This window comes from Fukomys damarensis, unplaced genomic scaffold, assembly GCF_012274545.1.
Source record: "Fukomys damarensis isolate Sample0158 unplaced genomic scaffold, DMR_v1.0_HiC HiC_scaffold_36, whole genome shotgun sequence".
NCBI classification, from domain to species: Eukaryota; Metazoa; Chordata; class Mammalia; order Rodentia; family Bathyergidae; genus Fukomys; species Fukomys damarensis.
The window spans coordinates 13,349,962-13,372,057 of record NW_022900948.1 but is presented as its reverse complement, the minus strand read 5'-3'; the positions used below and the strand labels follow the sequence as shown (position 1 = coordinate 13,372,057).

The window sequence follows — 22,096 nt, the reverse complement described above, 5'->3', positions numbered from 1 at the left end:
CACTGTGAAGGCCCTAGGTTCAATCTCCAGTACCATGCAAAAACAAAAAACAACCCAGAATGAGAGATACAGAGCAGGTCTATCAGTGGTTAAAGAGATAAACTGATGCCAAACCAGGCAAATGCATTTCTCCCTTGTTGATCTGCTGTCTGACAAGTGGTCTGTCTTGGGTCACACTTATACAAAAGTGGCAATAGTAATGAACCTGAAATAGTAGGAAAAGACTGAAACCCAGACATAAGACATGCTCCATCCTGGCCCTTACCCATAAGCCAAACCAGGTCCTACAGGTTACTGGGAGAAGGGTAGTCAATATAAAAGCCTTCTGTTGGCTAAGAAATCCCACATACACACACAAAGCTACTACTTATATGATACTCCACACATGCCCCACCCACCTTTTTGTACCCTGGAATGAACTCAGGACCTTGTGCTTTCGAGGCAGGCGCCGCGCCACTGAGCTAAATACCTCCCCGTTTTTTTCTGTAGCTGTTTCATATACTTTCATCCTTTAAAAAAAAAAAATTAGACTCCCCATTACCAACTTTTGAAAGCATATTAAGAGGAAGCTATGGTTGCCCCTCCACAAACATCAAATAACTTTTTGTATGATGCTACAGCCCTGTGCTTGTCTGTAATACATCCCCATAGTCACCTTAATTGCAAAGAATCACCCTTCAGCCTGGAGGATGAGGGCTCAGACCAGCGGAACCTTAAAACTCCGTCCAAGGCGGAGTCCGGGACCGGAAAGCTGACTCCCAGGGAACACCAGGTTTAAGACTTCCGCCCCGCAAAGGTTTTGCCTCCACCCCATTTTATACACACGCCCAGCTTTACTTCTGCGCAGGCTCCTGGAAGTATTACCGTCTCTATGGCAACCTGGTAGCTGGAGACTGAAGATGAAGACCAACCGGTCTACACATGGATCGCGGTCGCGGTGAGAGCCGCAGCTTTGGCTGCAGGCGTAAGGGGACAGGAAGGCCAGCGGACTTCCAGCTGCTCTTTTGTCGGCCTTGACGCATTCGTTTTCTTTCAGAGCTTTAGACCTACAGCCCAGCTCCGAAGGACTAACGACTACCTCGAAACCGCTTCCTTCTTCAGATGGTGGTTCTAGGTCTGCCCTGACAGCTGCAACCGCAGCAGCTGCAGCCAGTGCAAACGCTTCCACTGCCAAAGCAGCTGCATTATGTTCAAAGACCCTAGAGCCCTATTCTGGGTTCACGGAGCCCTCCTCTGACAGTCTTGGGGCAGCCTGTTCTGAATCCCACCAGACAGGCCCTGGGAGCCTTGACTTTGAGCCCGCCTATGTTTCCTGTATTGCTCAGGAGCCCTGTACTACAACTGACCTTGGCTCAAGTCCTGGCCCTGCTCCTACTTCCAGCTCTGGTCCTGGCAGTGGCTCTGTCCCTGGCTCCTGCTCTGGTCCTGGCCATGGCTCTGTCCCTGGCTCTGGGTCAGTTCCTGGCCATGGTTCTGGTCAAGGTTCCTGTCCTGCTTCTGGAACTGGCCCAGGCCCTGGCCCTGGCCCTAAGGTTAGCCCCAGCACTCCTCAAAGGTTCAGAAATCTCAGGTCAGATCTGCTCCCTGATAATACCTCCTGGGGTCCCTACTGCCACTGGGAACCTCAGAAACAACCAACCTGGGAATTTTTGCAAGTCGCAGAACCTGGTACTCGAGGGCTATGGAAACCCAAAGAAGTTGAAGGGAAGCCTAAGTTTCACTACAGACCATTACCACGGGGCCATTGCCTTCTCTACAACTGGGAGGAAGAGGTATTACGTTTATGGCTTTCCCCCTTTTCTTGAAGGCTGATCCCACTTTCCTAGGAGAGCAAATAGTTTGTGGTGAGGGTAGGTATCAAAAAGGAATATTATAATTACTCAGTTTGGCCCACAGAGAGCCACCAATCACCTGGATCAAGTCCCAAGTTCACAAGATGGCTCTGAGAGTTTCTTCTTCCGACATGGGCACCAGGGACTGCTGACCATATTACAGTCACCTGTGCTGTCCACCACCACCCAGAAAGACTCATACCAGCCTCCAAGAAACTTCCATCAGCCTCTTCCAGGTATGAAGCACAAGAGAACAAGCCAGAATGAGTCAACAAGGACAGAAGAGAGGAAGGCATTTCGGTGGGACTGTGGATTGTTTGATGGATATAAAGAAAAATCCCAAGATTTCCCTTCCTTTTCTCAGACCTGCTTCTTAACCAGACCCCTGCTCTGCTCTCCCACAGGAAAGCGTGAAGCCATGCTGGAGATGCTCCTGTACCAACAGACCTGGTGAGATACTGGGGAAAGGGCAAGGGCGGGGGAGGAGAACGCCTGGGAGAATGGCCTTGACAAGCCCGCAGGGCTGCACAGTAAAGAGATGCAGGCAGAGGAGGAACCTCCAGGGAAGCTCTTTGAGGTCGAGTCAGTGACACATCATGACTACCAAATGGAGCTGATGCAAGCAGGGCCTCCTGCTCCAACAAAGGTGAGAACCCATTCCACCCCACTTGTATAGCTGGGCTGTGACAGGTGGGCGAGCCCAGAAGTTGTGAATGTGGGCCAAAGGGCAGGAGTTACTCAATATCTCTCTCTAGCCTCATGACTACCGTCAGGAGCAGCCTGAAACCTTCTGGATACAAAGGGCAGCACAGCTACCGGTATGTGAGGGTACACTACGTATTAGAGGTAGGAAGGAAGGCAGGGCAGAGGCTGCTGTGCTGTGGCTTGAGGGAGGGTGAGATCCGTCCTCATCCTGGCACTTCTCCAGGGTGTCAGTTACATCAGGACACTGGACACACCATTCCGGAAGAACTGCAGCTTCTCAACACCAGTGCCCTTGTCTCTGGGACAGCCTTTGCCTTATGAATCTGAGAGTTACCCCCACCATATGGGTGAAATGTCTTCTCTTGCCTGTCAGGGAAGAGGGCAGGGGTACTGATGAGGAAGAATGGCTCCTGTCTAACGGTTGAGGAACAGAGTAGGATATGGAATTTGGAGTCTATGTCCGTCTGTACTAGAGAAGTGGGTGGGGAAGAAGTTAATTTTCTCTGTACTTGATGAAAGGGATTTATATAAATGGTTCTCCCTCATCCCAAGACTGCTGATTGATTGATTTTGTGAGTCACTATGTCCATAACCCGTAACCTTTCCTTGAGGTTGCCCTACCCAGACTATGACACCATGATTTGTTATTGTTGTTTTATACTTGGCCAAAATATTCTGGTTTAGATACAGATATTTACAGAAGGTAGGGAGGAAGAGAACCAAGTCAGAGAAGGACAGGTATATGTACAAAGCTGAGCTGCAGAGGGCTTCAACTTCCATATTAGTAGGCTTTTTGTGCACATTTTCCCCCTCATGTGGCAATGTTTGTTTCTGGTGTGTGGAGAGATGGTAGCTACTACCCACCCAGGTACCAGCAGCAAGAGATTGTCTGACTTGGGACGAAGTGGGGTTTATAGGAGTCCAGGAGGTCCCTTCCGCTCTCCTAGGAGCCAGTAAGTTCGCATCTTTCCTTTTCCCTGGAAGCAGGGGAGTGAACATAGATCAAATTCTTTAGTATTAGTCCCTTTATCTCCCTCTTTCACTTCCATCCTCCCCTTCTTCCCCAGGGCCTTCCCTCACCTTCATCTCCACATCTCCCCGAAGCTCTAGCTGGAAGCATCCAAGCTCATCCAGCGCATCCTTGGTGGTGGAGGAGACATGGATCTTCAGGGCTGGGTTGGCAAGGGGGAATGGTAGAAAGAAGAGTCAGATAAAAGGCAATAGAAGAATTGGTCGTACTGGAGAGCACCTTACCCAACCAAGAGGCTCCCTGTCTTCCCGACACATATTCCCTAGAACCAAAATATGCCCAAGGATGGGGAACTTAGGAACTGTGGTTTCTTAGATTGAGAGATTTGGAGGAACTCTGAAAAGAAGAAAGGATCAAGACAGTCTGAGGCCGAGGCTGTAGCTAAAGGCTAATGTCTTACCTTGACCGTTAGATTCCATTCGAGAAGCAGTATTCACTGTGTCTCCAAAAAGACAATAGCGGGGCATCTTCAGGCCAACAACCCCAGCACAGACTGGCCCTAATAAAAGAAACGGGTTGGGAGAGCCTGGGAAAGGTGGAGGCCAGGGCTGGGTGAGAGTCAGCCTTACCAGTGTGGACCCCTATGCGTAGCCTTAGCTGGTCATGGGGTCGGTGGCGGATTCGGAAGGAAGAAACTGCATCTAGTAATGCTAGGGCCATCCTAGCAATTTCCGGTGCATGGCGTTGACCATTTCGGCCTGGGAGGCCAGACACCACCATATATGCATCCCCAATTGTTTCCACCTGATTGAGAAGAGGATTAAAAAGGTCACCTCTCTCTGTATCAGCGGGAATGAGCAAAGGTACAACTGGACATCGCTAGGAGTCATCCTGCCAGCCTGGGAGGCCAGAACACTAACTAGAAAACATTTGCCATGGTCCCCGAATCTGAGAGAAAGGAGATGTCAAGGACATCTTGACCCCAGCAACTGTAAACATTTGCTGAGTGAGTGAACACCCCATCTGCAGCAGGGCATGGATAAACGCGCTCTGCTATGAGGAAACAGGAAGCAAGAAAACAGGCTAAACTGAAAAGCAGAAAGGCCAGCAAAGAAGTAAAGCAGGCCCGATGAAATGAATCAGCCCAGACTGTCAGAGGGTGATAAAGCAGGGACTTGACTTTGGTAATTGTACCAAAACTACGTAAGAGAATGTCCTTGTTTTTATGAAATATACAGTTAATTTTGTAGGATATACCCAGTAAATATTTAGGATGAAGGGATACTACATCTGAAATTTTACTCAAATGGCTTCAAAAATAATTATATAAATAGGTTTCTTCACACACACACACACACACACACACACACACACACACACCCCTTCAGTACTGGGGCTTGAATTCACACTGAACTCTATCCCCAACCCTTTATTTTTTTTTTATTTATTTATTTATTTTTTTTTGCGACAAGATCTCACTAAGTTTCCTAGGCTGGATTCGAACTTGTAATCCTCCTGCCTTGGCTTCCCACAGTGCTGGGATTACAGGTATGAGCCACTATATCTGGCTCCTTTTTATTTTTTTATTTTGAGAGTGTCTTGCCAAGTTGCCCCAGCTGAGTTTAAACTTTGTATCCTCCTGCCTCAGCCAACCAAAATGCTGAGATTGTAGGTGTGTGCCACTATGATCACCTATAAATAGGTTTCTTAAAGTAAAAAGGGGAGAATTAAAACAGTTGAATCTGGAAAAAGGTTTTATGAGAGTTCTGTTATAGAAACAGATGATAGAGTAAGCCTAAAGGGAAGGGTCAGGAATAGATATTTATTATCTGCCAAGTGCCATATAAAATATTAGATACTTTTCATATAACCATACAGCTTTTTTTTTTTTTTTTGGCAGTTCTGGAGATCAAACTCAGAACCTTTGCACTGAGCTACATCTCCAGACCTTTTTATTTTTTTATTTTGAAACAAGGTCTTGCTTAATCACTAAGTTGCCTGGGTTGCACTCAAGCTTTTGATCCTCAGTCTCAGGCTTCCGAGTAGCTGAGATTACAGGCTTGAACCACCACATCTGACAAGTAATCTATTATCTCCATTTTAAAGATAAAACAACTGAGACCCAGAGAGATCCTGCTACTTACCCAGAGCCACACAACTACAAAGCCAGTATTCAAATCCAGCTCATTTTTACTTTCAAGGACAATAAAACCATCTGTCTGCCAATGCAGTGACTTCAATAAAAAGCAGTACCACCTTGATCCATAGCTTGACCCTCACTCCACTAAATCAATCTCTGCCTACATTCTCTATGATTCTTCCATGTCTGGAGAAGAAAGGAGGAGAAAATGGATAAGCTGTGTATCCCCAGGGGGATAAGGAATAAAGCTTGTGATGGTTCTGATTACGGAACCTCAAGGATCCATAAGGAATTAGGCCCGAGCGTGCATTTGTAATGCGGAGCCACAGCCTTCCACACAGCGTCCACCATCAGTAGGATGCTGGAGAACCAGAAGAAAACTAACCATGGAGTAGGGAAGGCGTGGGGGTCAGGTTCAAGAACCTGGGTTTTAAAGGTAGGGGAGTAGCCCAGCTCTCACCTTATAGACGTCAAAGTTGTCAATTATGGCATCAAAGCAGGTATACAGGTCATTAAGAAGTGTCACCACCTAACAGGATGGGAAAGCAGAGGTCCTGAAATTTATGCCCAGTTTACTAAGAATTCTCAACCCATAAGCCATAACACTGTAAGGGAGCTCTAGAACAAACCAGTCTTCCCTGTTATCAGTGAAGCTCCCAGGTCCCTAACCCACCCTCTAACTCTCTCCTACAGCTCTCACCTGCATGGGGGTGCTCTCAGCTGACAATGCTGTGAAGCCAACGATGTCACTGAAGTAGATAGTAACACTATCAAAGGCCTCAGCCTGTACAGTCTCTCCCCGCTTTAACTGCTCAGCCACAGAACTAAGAAGCAAGAGTATAGTGTGAGGCAAGCTCCAAGATGGGTTGTGGGGGACAGGGAGGAAAGGGGTAGGTGGCTACAGCAAAGCAGCTGAAAAGTTACTTAGAGCAAAGTAACATGTATGAGTGGTGGGGATCTGTATGTAGGGTCCCAAGCTGAGAATATTTTACATATACTTGTTGAAGCAAAGACAAGGTAGAGCAGTCCTGAGCAGGGATGAGAAGCCAGAAAGAGCACAGCTTATTGGAGACAGAATGAAAGTGTTTAGTCTCTAGTCAGAAGGGGTCACTGTGGCAAGACAGAATAAACAGGGTTCTGAAGGATAGGAAAGTGCATTCTCAGGAAGCTAATATTCCGAGCTGAATCCAAAGGATAATTTATGAAGAGGGTCAAAGGTCTCACTGGGGTAGAATTTGGTAGAGCAAAGCCTCAGCCTTGCGTTTCTCTTCCAGGTAGGCCTGTGTGCGTTCTTCTACCAGCTTCTCCAGGTTATTGGCATACTGTTCCATGCGCAAAAGGAGGTTGTCCAATATGCTGGTTCCACCCTCCCTGCAGAGAAGCCAGGTTATGGCACTTGCTCTAAAATTCCTTTTTTTTTTTTTTTTTTTTTTTTTTTTTTTTTTTTTTTTGAGAAAGGGTCTTACTTTGAAATGCAGGCTGGCCTTGAACTCACTATGTAGCCCAGGCTGACCTCAAACTCACAGTGATCCTCCTGCTTTAGCTTCCTGAGTTCTGGGATTACAGGCGTGCGCCACCATGCCCAGCAATCCAAGATTCTTAAGAACTTTAGGACATACTATTCAATCCACCCATTGGCCCCACCGGCCCCACCTTATTCACTAAGTCTGGTGAGGGTTCTGTCCCTCAGGAGTCCCTGTCCCCTAGTCCCCTCTCACTTGTTAAAACGGCGAATGAAGCCCTTTATCTGTCCAAAATCTGGCCGCTCAGCTGGGTCCTGGGCCCAACATCGCTCCATCAACAAAACTAGCTCTTCATTCAGTTGAGTCCGATCAATGGTTGGCCGGAAATATGGTCGCTGACCATTTCGGACCTTCTGGACAATTTCTAAGGGTGATGAAAGGTTTGGATGAAGAACAGAGTTCCCCAGGAAGAAGAGGCTATGGGTAGTACTTGATTTTCACCTTTAGGGCTGAGGTCCAGGCCCTCCAAGTAGAAAGGACCACTGCGAAGTGCTATCTCCTGTAGGATGATCCCAAAACTGTAGACATCAGCCTTCTGCATTCCTGTGTTTGGCAAGGGGTTCCCATTGAGCAGTTCTGGGGCAGTCCACAGCTTCTCTGAAAAGAAAAACAGGCTGGCCAAGTCCCCAGAAATAGGATACCCCCAAGCACACCTAGGCTCATCCACATATTGCTGTTACTCCTTCTCTCCCACCCTCTCCATGGAAATGATCAAGGCCAAAGGAACAATATAAGAAGTGGGTTGTGCCGGCAGGCCTCACTGGCATAGAGGGCGTGGCTGTCATCAGGTTCAGCAGTTGAACGGAAGCTGGCCAAGCCATAGTCTGTGATTTTGAGCACAAAACGACTATCCACCACACAGTTGGAGGACTTGAGGCTTCCATGAGATGATATAATGCTGTTGTGGAGAAAGGCCATGCCCTGCAGGATACATATCAAGTATCTAAATCATATCTGGCTAAATGACCCCCTCCCCATGACATGGGCACTAGCTAGCTGCCTCTAGATCTTGGGGCCATAATATAAGGTGATTTTGGAAGTCATCCCTTATAACACAATTTTTACCCAAGGAAGCAGGCAAAATAGGAGAGTAACTTTTTTTTTTCTGGTTCTGTAAGTAGTATATAGGTAGCCAGACACTAGCGATAGAAAAAAAAAATGTTTAAGAGCAGAGAGAGATAAGGAGAGCTACAAAGAAAAATAGTAGACATTTTCTGAATAGTGAAAAGAACTACGAGGATGAGTTCCAAGAATATTATGCCATCCATGGTGATAATATAATTAGTGGCCGGAGATATCTGGCCACTAATTAGGAAGACATGGCCTGAGAGGGAGGGACGAGGTAGCTATAGGCACCAAGAAAGACTGAGCATTTATAAAGCCTAATGCATAACCATGCATGCAGCTCAGGGTGGAGGAGGAATGTACTGTAACAAAGGGAATGTTGGACCAGAGAGGAAGCAGAAAAAATAGCAAATTAGAAAAACTTGGAAAATGAATAAAAGTACTAGGAGAGAATTTCCAAGCCAATGCGGAAGCCTGAAACTGCTGGCTCACAGGCCAGAAATGAGAGAAACCTTTGCCTCCAAGGAACTAAAACATGAGTCTTAAGAGGGCAAGGCTGTGCTTTCCAAAAATGAAACCCTGGGAGCAACCCTGTCAGTGCACGTGGGATGGAAAAGGGATAGAAAGCTCTGCATTGCTAATCAGAGGGATCTCTGTCTAAATGTGTAGCTCTGAACTTGAACAATTCATAACGAGTCTGTTTATTCCTGCTAGAATCAGAAAAATCTTTGGGAATCTCCAAATTTGTGATTTACTTGCATAGAAACTATGCAAAGGATACCTTCTAAAACCATTTTCCACCAAATCATTGTTCTCCCAAAAGTCATGTTTTTCTTATCATCACGCTTTTAATTGAACACTACATCGACTTTACCTAATATTTTTCTCTCTCATTTGATGGCAAACTTTCACATATTAAAAAAAATTATAACTTCATCAAAATTTAGCAGAAAACCAAAGCCAGCTTCAAATGGTGCAGAGAGATCCATTAGGCCTGCTCGCTGGCTATGAGACACCTGTCCAGCCCATGCAAGATTCAAGTTTATGCCTCCACAATTCATGGGTTTCTTGGGTCATTTCAAAATAGTGAAAACCTGGAAAAATGACAAAAGATTTGGTGCAATTTTCCTTGGTTTCTCCTACTCTAAACAGTAAGTGTTCTCATTCAAATTTCAGTTTCTGAACAAAAGAATAGACATCCCAAATATTGGTCAGAGAGTAAAATGATAAAAGGGAAAGCAAGAGAGAAATATGTTTGGAGACTTTACTCTTCTTTTCCCTAAGGGATTTTGATATGAGCTCTTGGAAGTAAAAGAGATTCCAGAGATGCATGTTCTCAAGGGCAGGAAGATAAGAATTCTCCCAACTACCACCAATTATAAACTTCAGAACCCGTATTTACCAATTATCTATCAACCAACACAAGAGTAAGGGGAAATAGAGAGAACAGGACTTTCAGAAGCCAAAAAAGGAGATAAATAACTGAGTGATGGAGGCATTTTGGAGTGCATAAACTCTTCGGGAGTAGGTAGCTGGGCATGGTGGTAACACCTGTAATCCCACACACTGGGAGGCTGAGGTTGGAGGGTCACAAGTTCAAGAGCAGCTTGAGCAACTTAATGAGAACCTATCTCAAAATAACCTATCTCTTGGGATATAGCTCAGTGGTAAAGCACTTGGCTAGCATGCAAAAGGCCATAGGTTCAATCTCCAGCACCAATAAAAGAAAAGAGATTGGAGCTGGGGATTTAGCTCAGTCGTTCCACCACCTGCCTCACAAGCACAAGGTCCCGAGTTCGATCCCCAGTACCAGAAAAAAAAAAGAAAGAAAAGAAAGTGGAGAAGACTCACCTTAACAAGGTCATTAATGAGGGAATAACGAAACATCCAGTCCAAGTTGATGCTGTCATTTTCTAGAATATCCTGGTAAATGACACAGAGTAGATCATTCTGTGTCTTAGTTCCACTGGCTATCACTTGGTATAAAATCAGTGTAACTTTGGCTCACCCCCTCCCCCTACACCTATCCCTCACCTGTAAACTTCCACGAGGACAATACTCAGTGACTATGCAAATGTTGGGAGGGTCTATGCAAGCTCCAATGAAGCGAGTAAGATGGTTGAACTGAACATCTCTCATCTAGCAGAAAAAACAATGGGAAGGACAAGAAAATTGAATTAACTAAAAATTAGATACAGAAATTTACCATTATAAGAGAGGACCTTGGGCCAGGGATTTAGCTCAGTGGTTCTGGCACCTGCCTCACAAGCTCAAGGACCCGAGTTTGATCCCCATTGTCCCCGCAAAAGAGAGGACCTTTCTTTTAGTTGTACCTACTACTTAAAATCAATTATAAATAACCCCCTTGCCCTCCTTGCCAAAGTTTCTACTTCATAGTCTTCCCTTTTCCTCTGCCTCTCCCTGCCTACCCCTCACCCTCAAGCCATGCTCTATTACATACATGTTTGAGTTCAAATAGAACCTGCCGGGTCAGCTCAATGCGCTTCTTATTCACATGTTTGATGGCGACAACATTTCCCTGATGTTGAGGGTGGAAGAAAAAAAGAAATATGAATATCAGAAGTTTCTGGGTGCTAGGAAGTACTGGAGAACTGTAAGAGGATCCAGGAGCTCAGCTGGGCACAGAGAGGGGCTATGAGAAGCAGAGGTCAGGGGCAGAGATGGCAGATGGGGATGAGACAGGATGAAATGGTGGGGACCAGAACAAGCAGATGACTGTTCACCTTGAAGTGACCGGTGTTGGCAAAGATCTGGTATTTCCCATGGGCTGTCATGAGCGAGCCGTAACTGGATCCCCGCTGGGGCCAAGGGCAACATGGAGGCGGAAGGATGAAAGGAACATTAGATGGTGGTGGTAGTGCAGGGGCTATCATTACAGGCCAGTGTGCTGGGAGAGGTCCAAGGTAAGAAAGGATAGGAACTCAGAGGGAGGTGGAGGGACAGCTGAGACAAGGGCTCACCAGTGACAGTGTGAGGCGACTGCCTGCACCTTTGTGGTAACGCTCTGAGTTGCCAAACTGCAGTTCTTCCCAGCGAATGCGCCACAACATGCTAGCCAGCTCCTTCTCCAGCATCAGCTTTCTGTAAGGACTGCACACCTCAGCTGACTGGCAAAGCCAAGCCTGCCACCCCCTCAGCCAACTGTGGAGTTGCAGGGCCTTCCCTATAGCATCCAAAGCTACAATGCATACACCCAGAGACCAGACTAGAAGACGCAGATGTGTTCTCTGCATGTCTGACACATGTCTGAGTGAATTCACAAATGCAGAGGTTGGAGGTAAAAGTTCTCTCTTAAAATGGGAACATCTATGGAAAATGCTTGAATTTAACCCTATTTAATATACCCAGGTTAGAACCAAAAATGGAACAAACACCTAGGCTGAAAAGACAAAGAGAAAGACTAGAGAGGAAGATGTCTAGTATTAGGTCTAAGAGACAGCCACTACAGGTGGAGGCTTGCTGCCCCTATCCCAAGTTACAGGGACCCCCTCACTTCAGCTAGTGGCTATGTGGCCACGAGGAAGTAATGAATAGGTCAGTGGAAAACCCACAACTTACCGGAAAATTAGGAAGCTGGAAACACCAAACATGATGAAAGTGATTCCTGTGCCCAGCGCCACAATTGCCAGAGTGGAAAGTGGAGCTGAAGGGGAGAGAGAAACCCTGAGAAAGACCGGAGGGTAAGGGTTGTGGGACAGGGAAGGGAGAGGCGCAGGTGCAGGGAGGAGACAGATTTCTTGAGGTTGAGGGAAAGAGATGAGGAGGAAGGGCTGTAGCTATAGAGATAACAGTATGGCTTTGAGCAGGGAGTCAGTGAGGGTAGAGAAGATGGAAAGTAAAGGGAGGATGGATCACTCCCAGTCCCTGCACACACCCACTTTTATCACAGGATGGGTCGTCCAAGTCAAAGGCACAGGGGGGATTGTCCAAAGGGGGGGCCCCCTTCACCCAGGGGATAGGCCGTCCCGTCCACCAAATCTGCTTCTCGGCTCCTGAGTAGTGGGCTGCGGGCTGTGAGGAAGGAGAACACTGGGCCCCCAGGCCTGCTCCCACCAGCCTCCTCCCCAGGCCACCCAGGGAACAGAAGTCTCTGGCCCCTACAGCTTTTAATTCTGCTTCCACTGAACCCCTGAAAGGAGGGTTTCACAGGGCCATATTCTCTTCCCTGCCCCCTCCCCCATCACCTGAAAGTCTCCAGAATCCAAGTCTCCCATGGCCCACAGGACAAAATCAGTCTCCCGGTCATTATTCTTGTCCATAACAACCAGTCCAGTTACACCTAGTATAGAAAAGAGTGCCCCTCACCTTGAGATCCAGACCCTTCTATCCCCTCAATCCTCCCAGCTGCTTCAGACTTTGTCCCTTCCTTTGTCCTTGATGTGTGTCCACCTCTGCCATGCTTCTGACCCCTACTGACTCCCTGCTGCCCCTGACATGTTGCTTCTGCCTGTTCCACTTCAGAACCTGATACCATCCTTCAGGCCTCCACCTGCCCTCCCCCGATCTTTTTTGGGGAGGGGGTACTGGGAATTGAACCCAGGGCCTTTGAAATGAGCTATATCCCCAGCCCCTTTTATTTTCTTATTTTGAGATATGGTCTCACTAAATTGCCCCGGCTAAGCTCAAACTTTCAGTCTCAGAGTCCTAGAATTACAGGCATGCATCTTGGTGCCCAGTTTATCTTCCCCTCTTTATTACCATGGTATCTTCTTCCCTGCATCTTCTCCACAATTCGAAGTCCATCTTCCCGGGTGCCTCCTTCCTGTATTGTCTCGTTCAGGACTTCAGCATAGAGCAGGATCCCATCATAGAAGCAGCCAGCAATGAGGTTCATCTGGGGTTGTCAACTTTATCAGTGCTCTTCAAATGTCCTGCAAGGTCACTTAGCCCCCTCTTCCACCTGTGGACTCTTCTATCTCTCCTCTCTTCTGGTTCACTTTCTTCCCTCCTCTCATTCCTAAAGTACCATCCCTATCTAACTGGTCTCTAGGGCAGAAGGAAATATCCAGGATGGAAGTGGACAGCCCCAGAGTGGGACTCACTCCACTGCCAAGATATGCAGCTGATTTGGGGAGGGGAGCCCTTCCTTGTAGCCTGGCACAATTCTCAAGGAGGAAGAGGTCTACTCACCAGGGATGGAGCCAACTCCACACCAAAATCTTCCCGGGCTCTTATCAGCAGACGATTCTGGAAGTCCTGGTACTCAGGATTCGGGGGTTCTCGATATGTGATCACCAATACAGTCTGTACCAGCAGCACAGAGAAGAGTGAACAGAATTCAAGATAACCACAAGAGGAAGAGAGGAGGTGGATTAGGGAAGCTTGGTAAAATATACAGAATATAAAACATATACAGGGGAGACTGAAAGCTGAAAGGGCACTCCACTCTGTGCAGAGGGCAGGGAGGAATAGCTGTACCCCACGAAAGGCACAGAGGGCTGGGAAGGTGAGACTGGGAAGCAATACATGAAGTCAACTCCATCTCAAACCTGTCATCTTCCTGAACTTTCCACCACCAGGCCTCCCACCAGGCTACCACCGATCTCACAAGAGCTCCCTCCATGCCATGCTCTTTGGGTACCTGTCACTATCAAGGATGACACTAATCAATACTTCCTATAGGAGGTGTTCATTACTATTAATGTTGTCAGATAAATGTTGACATTTTTCATGTGGGCCACTTGCACCAACTTCCTCCACACAGTGAATTAAAGTGATCCCAGGCCTTGTAACAACTAAAGGAAAGGCTTTGAAACTGATCTCACCTGTTTAAAGCTGAGTTCATGCATTTAACATGGGAACACCTAATAAACAGTGTTGTCCTGCTTACTGAGTAGCAGGCATGTGGACACACAAGTCACATGCCCACACACACAGCACAGATAAGCAAATGCTATGTGTAGTCTCAACCATGTACACATCTCACTGGCACATGAGTCAGCAGGTCTCTACCCCCACCAAAGTGCCTGCCTCGATCCCATAAGCCATGCATGTTTCCCCTTCTTTGTCTGCTGGACCTCAGGCCACACAGTCACTGAGTCCAGCCTCTGTTCAGTCAGAAAACTGGCCTTACAACTTCAGGAAAAGACTTCAATGTACTATGTGAAACCTGATTTTGTAAACTGGTAGGTTAAAATCTAATGATTTCTACTCGTTTTGTTCATTCTTGTAGAAAGTATATGTGGACCACAGAGATACTAGATATATCAGGTTGTCTGTAATCTCTTTATTCCAGGTCCGAAATAATGAAATCAATTTTTTTTTTTGTACCAGGGATCAAACTCAGGAACTTGTGCTTGCAAAGCAGGCACAGTGCCACTGAGCTAACTCCCCAGTCCTCGATTTCTAATATGTACTCATTATATAAGACTGGAGCTTGCTTCAAAATATAATTACTTTTACTGGAGTATCTAGATGCTTGGTTACACACTTCTAATATTCTACTTCCAGGCCCCCCCCCCAAGGGAGAAGGACAGGGATGGAAGGGTTCATCCAGAAACATCTAATCCAAAAATAAGAGAAAAACAGAGCAGTGGGCTAGAGATTTTAGCTCAGTGGTGCCACCACCTGCCTCACAAACACAGGGTCCTGAGTTCAATCTCTGGTACCAAAGAAAAAAACAAAAACCTAGCATAGCACACCCTACAATCCCAGCACTCTGAGAGGCTCAGGCAGGAGGATCACAAGTTCAAGCTCAGCCTGGACAATTTAGCAATTTAGGAAGACCCTGTCTCAAAATAAAAAACAAAAAGGGCTGGAGATGTAGCTCAGTGTAAAAGCTTTGGGTTCAATTCTCAGTACCAGAAAAAAGAAAAAAAGGCTGGAAATGATCAGGCTTAGCTACTTTCCAGTCCAATTACTTAAATACAGATGACAAAAAATTGCATATTTTTTCATTAATTTGTATAAGATAACAGGAAACATAAAAACAACAATTTTATCAAGTTGATTCAATCCAAGAACCAACTTGTTAAATGACACCTGCCTGAGTGACCCGCAGGATAGTCAGTATGTAAACAAACACAATGCCTGAGTGACGCTCGGGATAAACTATTAAGTGGTTAACACGATTTATAGTTCAACAAAGGCTGGTGATAGATTTTAAACACTCTCTAAAATAGAATTCTCTATACTGGTTGTTTATTTGAGCAGTAAATTATTGAGAACCTCAAAGAACTTTCATCTGGATTACATCTGTCAATATTTACCACATTAGAGGTTAAAATATAAACTTGGAAAGGATAAGAATGTGAGCAAGCCTTGCATGGCTGTCGGGGTGTGGCTTCATCACGGTGCCTGCCTCTGGGAAACCCCACAGCTAATTAATGGAAGGGCAAGAGTGACAACGGCAGAGAACATGTTAGTATACTTTTAAATAATTTTGACCTCACAGCCCCTCTAAAAGGGGCCCCCAGGATCCCAAGACTACACTTTGAAAGTAGTCATGCTAGACCATTTTGCTGTGGCTACTAACTAGGTATAAAAACTAAATGAACAAAAAAATCAACTCCAGTTTCTATACTTGCTCAGGGGCTGAAGAGATGAAGGCAGTTAACGGTACAATCTCACAGTAGACCCCACACCCCCCTCAAAAAAAATAGGCAAAGTCTGTTGGGCATGGTGGCACACACCTGTAATCCCAGAACTCTGGGATGCTGAGGCAGGAAGACTGAAAATTCAAGCCCAGCCTGGGAAAATTAGTGAGACTCTATCTCAAAATAAAAAATAAAAAGACGAGAGATGAGAGCTGGCTGTGGTGGCACTCCCCTGTAATCGCAGCACTTAGGAGGCTGAGGCAGGAGGATTACCAAGAGTTCAAGGCAGCCTAGGCTTCATAGTGAGTTCAAGGCTAGCCTGGACTACACAGTGAAACCCTGTCTCAAAAACACTAAAAAAAGAAAAAGAAAAACATAAAAAGCACTGGGGATGTAGCTCAGTGTAAAGACCTTGGGTTCAATCCAAGTATAACAAAACAAAACAAAACAAAACAAAAACAGACAAATGTTGTCCAAAATGAGTTCAGTGGTGAGTGAAAGCCAGGAATCCACCCAGGAAAGGTGTAGGGGTGTGGGCACTTGCCTTTGCCTGTGCCACCCACTCAGACCTTACTCTGACAACTGCAGGATGTGCTGTCAACAGCAGTCTGAAGAGACCAGGTACAGTTTCCCAGAAGAGAGTCCCTTACTCAGCCCTGGAAGCAGTGCTCGTGTTGTGATATCCTGCCTGAATTTCTAACCCTGCAGTCCCCAGGGGCCCTGCAGTTTCCCACTCTAGGCCTCTGGATCCTCAGAGCCTGATAATTTGCTTATTTAGTTCTACTCTATCAACTTTTCTTCCCTATCTTGGTTCATCACCTTGGTTTATAGTACCTGCCAGCTTTCCTCCAAGCAGGAGAGAATTACTGCCCTATTCCCCCTCTCCCCGACACACACTTTAATTCAATTCAATAAACGTAGCTGGAAATAGTGGTACATGCCTGTAATCCCAGCACTTGGGAGGCTGAGGCAGGAGGATTTCAAGTTTGAGGTCTGTCTGAGTTACATAGTGAGTTCAAAGCCAGCCTGGACTACACAAGGAGACCTTGTTTCCAAAAAGAAATGTATTAAATACCCATTACATGCTAGACACGTGGAATGCAAAGTTGAACATGATCCCTGTCCTCAAGCAGCTGTGGCTGAGTAAGAGAGAAGATTCATGTCCACATAATTTCAGAGCTCTCTTCCCCCAGCAGCTGGTATCCAGACTGTGCTGGCAATTTTGCCTTGAGCGTACCTTTGCCCTGAAAAAGCTTTGGACATCTGTGCCAAGGCCTCTCTGTATCATCTACCACGTTTCCCAGGCCAGCTGGGCTCTGGGACCTCAGTGGTCCATATCTCAGAAGGAAGGGCTCTCCACTCTTTCATCCCTGGCTGGAGCTGACCACCCAGATCCCCCGCCCCACACCCGCATCAGCGCTGGGGAAGAATGACAGCACCTTTGCCAGAGGCTATCTCGGCACCCACCCCAGCCCAAGTCTTGTTTTCCCCTTAGCATATTCTTGACTGCCCACTTCCCTCTCGTAGGAAACTCTCCCTGTTTTCCTGTCTGAATAAGGCCAAAAGTGATGGGAGAGATGAGAATTAATTGGTATAATTGATTGTTAACTGACTACCCCCCGACTCAAAGTGCTAGTGTCCTTTGGATGGCAGGATTTCTCACACAAAAAGTTTTTCTTCTCAAAAAAAAAAGAATTTATCCCAAAAGATTGTGGAGTCCTCCAGCTAGGAGTGTCACAAACCTTAATACCAGCTAAGGTACAGTATGCTCATCGTTACCTTCTCATGCAACTCTATTACTGTATTTTCTTTTTTCTTTCTTCCTCCTCCCCCATAATACTTATCACAATATGTATGTTTCTATATTTGTATTTACTTATTTATTGTCTGTCTCTCCTACTAAGTAAACTCCAAAAAGGCAGGAATTGTATCTATTATATTCTCTACCACACACCAGTACCTAGCACAGTCACTGGGACATAATAGGTGCTCAGTAAATACTAATGGAATGAGTCAGTCTTCAAATGAGTCAAACACAAGCTAAATAATATGTTCTATGATAGAGTTAAGCAAAAGAGTAAGAAATTCAGCCCAACTGAGGGATTCAGGCTTTGTTTCCTAGAAGGAAAAACAACTGGTCTGAATTTTCAAGAATATGGAGCATTATCCAGGCACAAAAGGTGAAAAGGTTTCAGGAAAAAAATTATACCATAAACAAAACCTGTCTTGCTAGTGCCCATGTTCAGGTGTGACAGTCACAGACTCATGCTCAGTATGCAAACAGATATGTCATTCACAGTCAGACACACTCGTCAGTCACAACCAAATATATAATCATAACCACATAAAACCTTACTCATTGGAGAAGAATGGCCACCCAGGTCCAGCCCTTATGTACACCTACTTAGAATCTCAGGGTGAAAAGCACCTTAAGTTCATCCCAAAAGTATTCTCAAATCCTTTTTGGAAAAAAAAGGGACATGGGTACATAAATAGGAAATGCTCATCTACATGAATCAATGAAAACTTGGTGAGAGGACCAGGGAAAGATTCATGGGTATAATTCTGTGAGGCAGAGATCAGGGGTGAAGGGAGAAAGAGCACTTCAGACAAAATGAGCAAAGGACACAAAGGCACGACGGCAGGAGGACCCCAGGATGGGGACATTTGAAGGAGTTCTAGTGGGCTCGAGTTCTGGACACAAGGACACTGTGAACTGAGATTGAAATATCGAATTGAGTAGACTTTTTCTTTTCTTTTCTTTTCTTTTCCTTTGAGACAGGGCCTTGCTGTGTAGTTCAGGCTGACCTTGAATTTGCAGTGTATTAGCTTCACCAGTGCTGGAATTATAGGCATACACCACTACACCCAACTGGCTAAGGACATTCTTCAAGGTCCTGCTAAACACACAGGGTCTTATTCTATAGGAAACAAGTCATTGAAAGTTTGGAGCAGAGGAGAAAAATGAACAGAGTCATGCCAACCTTCTATACAAATTCTTCCTTAAATCCTTTTTTTTTTCCATTCCCACTATCATCACCCTAATTTAAACTGTATCACCTCACTCCTTTCTAACCTATTAGTTGGTCTTACTGCCTGGTCTCTTTCTCTTCTAATCCAACCTGAATTCTGCCACTGTATTTATCTTTTTAAAAATACCAACAAAGGGACCAGGGATTTAGCTCAGTGGTTCTGCCACCTGCCTTGCAAGCACAAGGTCCTGAGTTCAATACCTGGCACCCCCCCAAAAAAAAGAAAATTAACAAATTCAAGTCCTGGTGATTTAAGGTTTAGCACTCTCCTTAATCTAATTATACCTTTGCAATTGTATTTCCTATGTTACAATTGATCACTTCTTTCTTATCAGTATCATCACTATCTTCCAGGTCCCCCAAACTCATCCATACCTATCTTTTTTTTCCCCCTCTTTGGGCAGGGAGCCTGGATCCCTTCTCCCACTCTGTAAACATGACATCTTTTATTAAAGTCACAAGAGTCTTTCTTCCTTTATTAAGGCTTCCCCTAAATCCAGCCCACATAGACTCTTCCTCCTCTAAATTACAGAAGTTTCAATGTCTGCTTGAGGCACATAAACTTACCTTTTTTTTTTTTTTTTTGGTACCGGGGATCGAACTCAAGTTCTTGTACTTGCAAGGCAGGCATCAGAACCACTGAGCTAAATCCCCAGCCCGAATCTTGCCTTTTCTTGAACTTTATCTTACTGTATCACACCTATATGTTGCCTTTCCAGGAAGGATAGAAGCCCTCCAGAGGCTCAGATCTTTTCCTGAACTTTCTCCCCAACAGTCTAGACTAGTACTACCACTTAGGAAAGTTAGTTAGTATTCTAGGGTGCTTGGCATTGGCCAAAGTCAGTCTTGGCACCAGACAAACCAGTCATACAGCTGGGGAAGGAAAATCAGTGATGCTAGACTCTGAATGCTTTTGTTCATTTTGTCTGCAGCTCACAACCCCTGGCCTGCTCTTGGGGTCTATGTGGGGTCATAGGAGAGCAAGAATCTTCAACCACATGCCTCTTCCCCTCCTCCTTCAGAGTGGGTTCAAACGATACCTGAAAGGCCTCTCTGAGGGCCTGGGTTTGTTCCTGGGTGCGATTGTCCTGCCAGGGCCGGCCTGTAGAGCGTGTGGGGCCGGCACGGAGACTCTCCCCAAAGACATCCAGGTAAAAGAAGACATAGTCCCCATTGGTCAGGTTCTCCCTCTGGGCCTGAAGCAGGATCTCATGCAGCATCTCCAGAGGGCCGCAGATATACACAACTGGGAGCAGGCACATGACAGAGCATCCTGAGAGAGCATTCCGGTCCCCACCAACCCCCTTTCTGAATCATCTGCATGGCCCTCTTAGCAAGACAGTTCCCCAACAGTAGGTGGTCAGTTGACCAACAGCAGATGCTCCCCCTCTCAGAGCCCACATCATAAGTACCCTGGGGCCATATTGCCCATCTGGCAGAAGTCAGAGGCTGACTAGAGACCCCGAAGGAAAACAACAATCACACAGCTCCCCCTTTCCCCAGAGCCTTGCTTGCTCCTCCTCACCAGCCCTCCTCACTCCTACTTTTCCCTGCTTTCCCCAGGCTCAGAAGATACTAGCTGATCTGATCTGCCTTTCTCGTTGTGAACTTTCTCCACCTTGTCCAACCACAACTGCTGAGCCCTGAACTGGTTTATGGAGTCTTCTCTACTTTTACAGGGCGAAGTGGTCTTGATGCCCCAGTCTGTGGGGTCTCTGCTCACAGACAGGCACACATTTCAGGGTGGCCATCCACCATGTCCACTATTCTAGGTACTCACATTGCTTCCCCAAACTCAACATCTTCCCAGTACCACATTCTCCAGAGACAATCTTCACCCCTCATGTTCTCCCCTTCCTTGATTCATCTGTCCATCATGTCCCCAGCACCCTCCCTAATACCCGAGCCTTCCCACAGGTCCTCTGCCCACAACTGCACACACAGCTCCTCAGGGCCTATCTCTGTCTCCAGCTTCCCAGTACTGAGCTCCACCAACACAGTGACCCTCCTCCCCAACCCTAAAACAGCTGGGGCCACACTCACTGCGCCCGTTGGCCCGGATGAAGTGGGTGGCCTGCTCAGGGCCCCCTGGTTCACGGGCATACACCTGGTGCTGCACACTGAGGTTGCTGCCCTGCAGGGCCTCAAAGACGCCCTCGATGGTGAAGTAGTGAGGCCGGTCATCTGTGCGAGCATCCAGATACAGCAAGGCAGCACGGGCAGTCCAATTGAAGTGCCCATGTAATGTCACTACAAACTCACCCAGCTTGGGAGCAGAGGGACCAGTGCGAACCAGAGTACGATAGTGCTCGCTCTTAGCAGCAAAACCAGAGGCCACTGCACCAGCAGTCAGCAAGGGAAGACGCCAGTGTGAGGCAAAGCGGGCCACAGAGGCAGCCGGGTACACACAACCCGGGCCCAAAAGAAGGTCAGGGTCATGGTACAGCTTGAGGTCCACAGCGCGCAGCGGTGCCAGGTACTCAGAGCAGGCGCCATCTAGTTCAGAGCTGACAAACCGCAGGTCCACGGGCAGTGCCCGGCCCAACGCTTCCACAGCTAGTGCCACAGCAGGACCCACCCGTGGCCAGGCCCAAGCGTAGCTCAGATTGCGTTCAGGCAGCACCACTGCCAGCGTCAGGTTCTGCGCCCCTGGAGGATGCACCCCACCTGCCAGGGCTGCCACCAACAGCAGCAGTGATGGCAATGCCATGGGGATAAAGCAGCAGCGCCACCCCCAGAACCAGGGGCCACTCTGGCCTACCGGGCAGGCACAAGCACTACACAGCCTGGAGGCAGGGGCAGACGGTCACGAAGAGAAGTGGGAACAGGCTAAGTCGGCTGGGATACAGAAAGTGCTGGGACCGAGGAGAGACGGGAGGAAGCCTCAGGATGGCAAAGGAGTGGGCTACCAGCCTAGGGCAAGCACGAAGGATGAAGAGGAGGGTGGCAGGAGGGAGGAGAGACCGAGGGGGCCTGCGACAGGGATGAGGACAGTGAGGGGTGAAGTGGCCCGACGAATCCAAAGCCGAGGAGAAGGGGATCTGAGCCTGGGATGGGGGGCGGGAGTGGGAGGGGGCTGGCGAGAACAACCAGCCCTGGGGGGACCTCACAGCTGAAGGGGCTGGGCTGGCAGGGAGCTGCGAAAAACAGGACCAAGGGGCTGAGATGGGAGGGCGCCCGCGCCGCGGAAGGACTGGGACCTGGCCAGGCGGGCGGCGAAGCGAGGCCTGGGCGGCAGAGAAGGGAAAGGCAAGGGGAATCTCCCTGTGAAGG

General features: G+C 47.1%; 2 protein-coding genes across 3 annotated transcripts; one reads left to right on the top strand and one right to left on the bottom strand.

Annotated features, from left to right (window-relative positions):
• The first annotated feature begins 673 nt into the window (after positions 1 to 673).
• Positions 674 to 3,270, top strand: Spag8 (sperm associated antigen 8). The gene is made up of 7 exons (XM_010619352.3): positions 674 to 937; positions 1,037 to 1,772; positions 1,897 to 2,068; positions 2,237 to 2,282; positions 2,364 to 2,478; positions 2,588 to 2,650; positions 2,761 to 3,270. Exons 1-7 carry the CDS (start codon positions 900 to 902, stop codon positions 2,929 to 2,931), a joined length of 1,341 nt encoding a protein of 446 aa, XP_010617654.1. The 5' UTR covers positions 674 to 899; the 3' UTR covers positions 2,932 to 3,270.
• A 91-nt stretch (positions 3,271 to 3,361) lies between these two features.
• Positions 3,362 to 22,090, bottom strand: Npr2 (natriuretic peptide receptor 2). Of its 2 annotated transcripts, XM_010619354.2 has the most exons (22): positions 20,867 to 22,090; positions 19,864 to 20,069; positions 13,387 to 13,500; positions 12,955 to 13,090; positions 12,441 to 12,535; positions 12,135 to 12,267; positions 11,815 to 11,899; positions 11,217 to 11,337; positions 10,980 to 11,054; positions 10,697 to 10,774; positions 10,270 to 10,374; positions 10,087 to 10,158; positions 7,932 to 8,091; positions 7,612 to 7,767; positions 7,366 to 7,534; positions 6,872 to 7,018; positions 6,348 to 6,471; positions 6,108 to 6,176; positions 4,137 to 4,311; positions 3,968 to 4,066; positions 3,618 to 3,709; positions 3,362 to 3,514 (listed from the first exon to the last, which is right to left on the bottom strand). In XM_010619354.2, exons 1-22 carry the CDS (start codon positions 21,531 to 21,533, stop codon positions 3,449 to 3,451), a joined length of 3,144 nt encoding a protein of 1,047 aa, XP_010617656.1. In that variant the 5' UTR covers positions 21,534 to 22,090; the 3' UTR covers positions 3,362 to 3,448. The 2 variants fall into 2 exon arrangements, with proteins under 2 accessions (XP_010617656.1, XP_010617658.1); XM_010619356.2 differs by lacking the exon at positions 10,980 to 11,054.
• Positions 22,091 to 22,096: the final 6 nt, after the last annotated feature.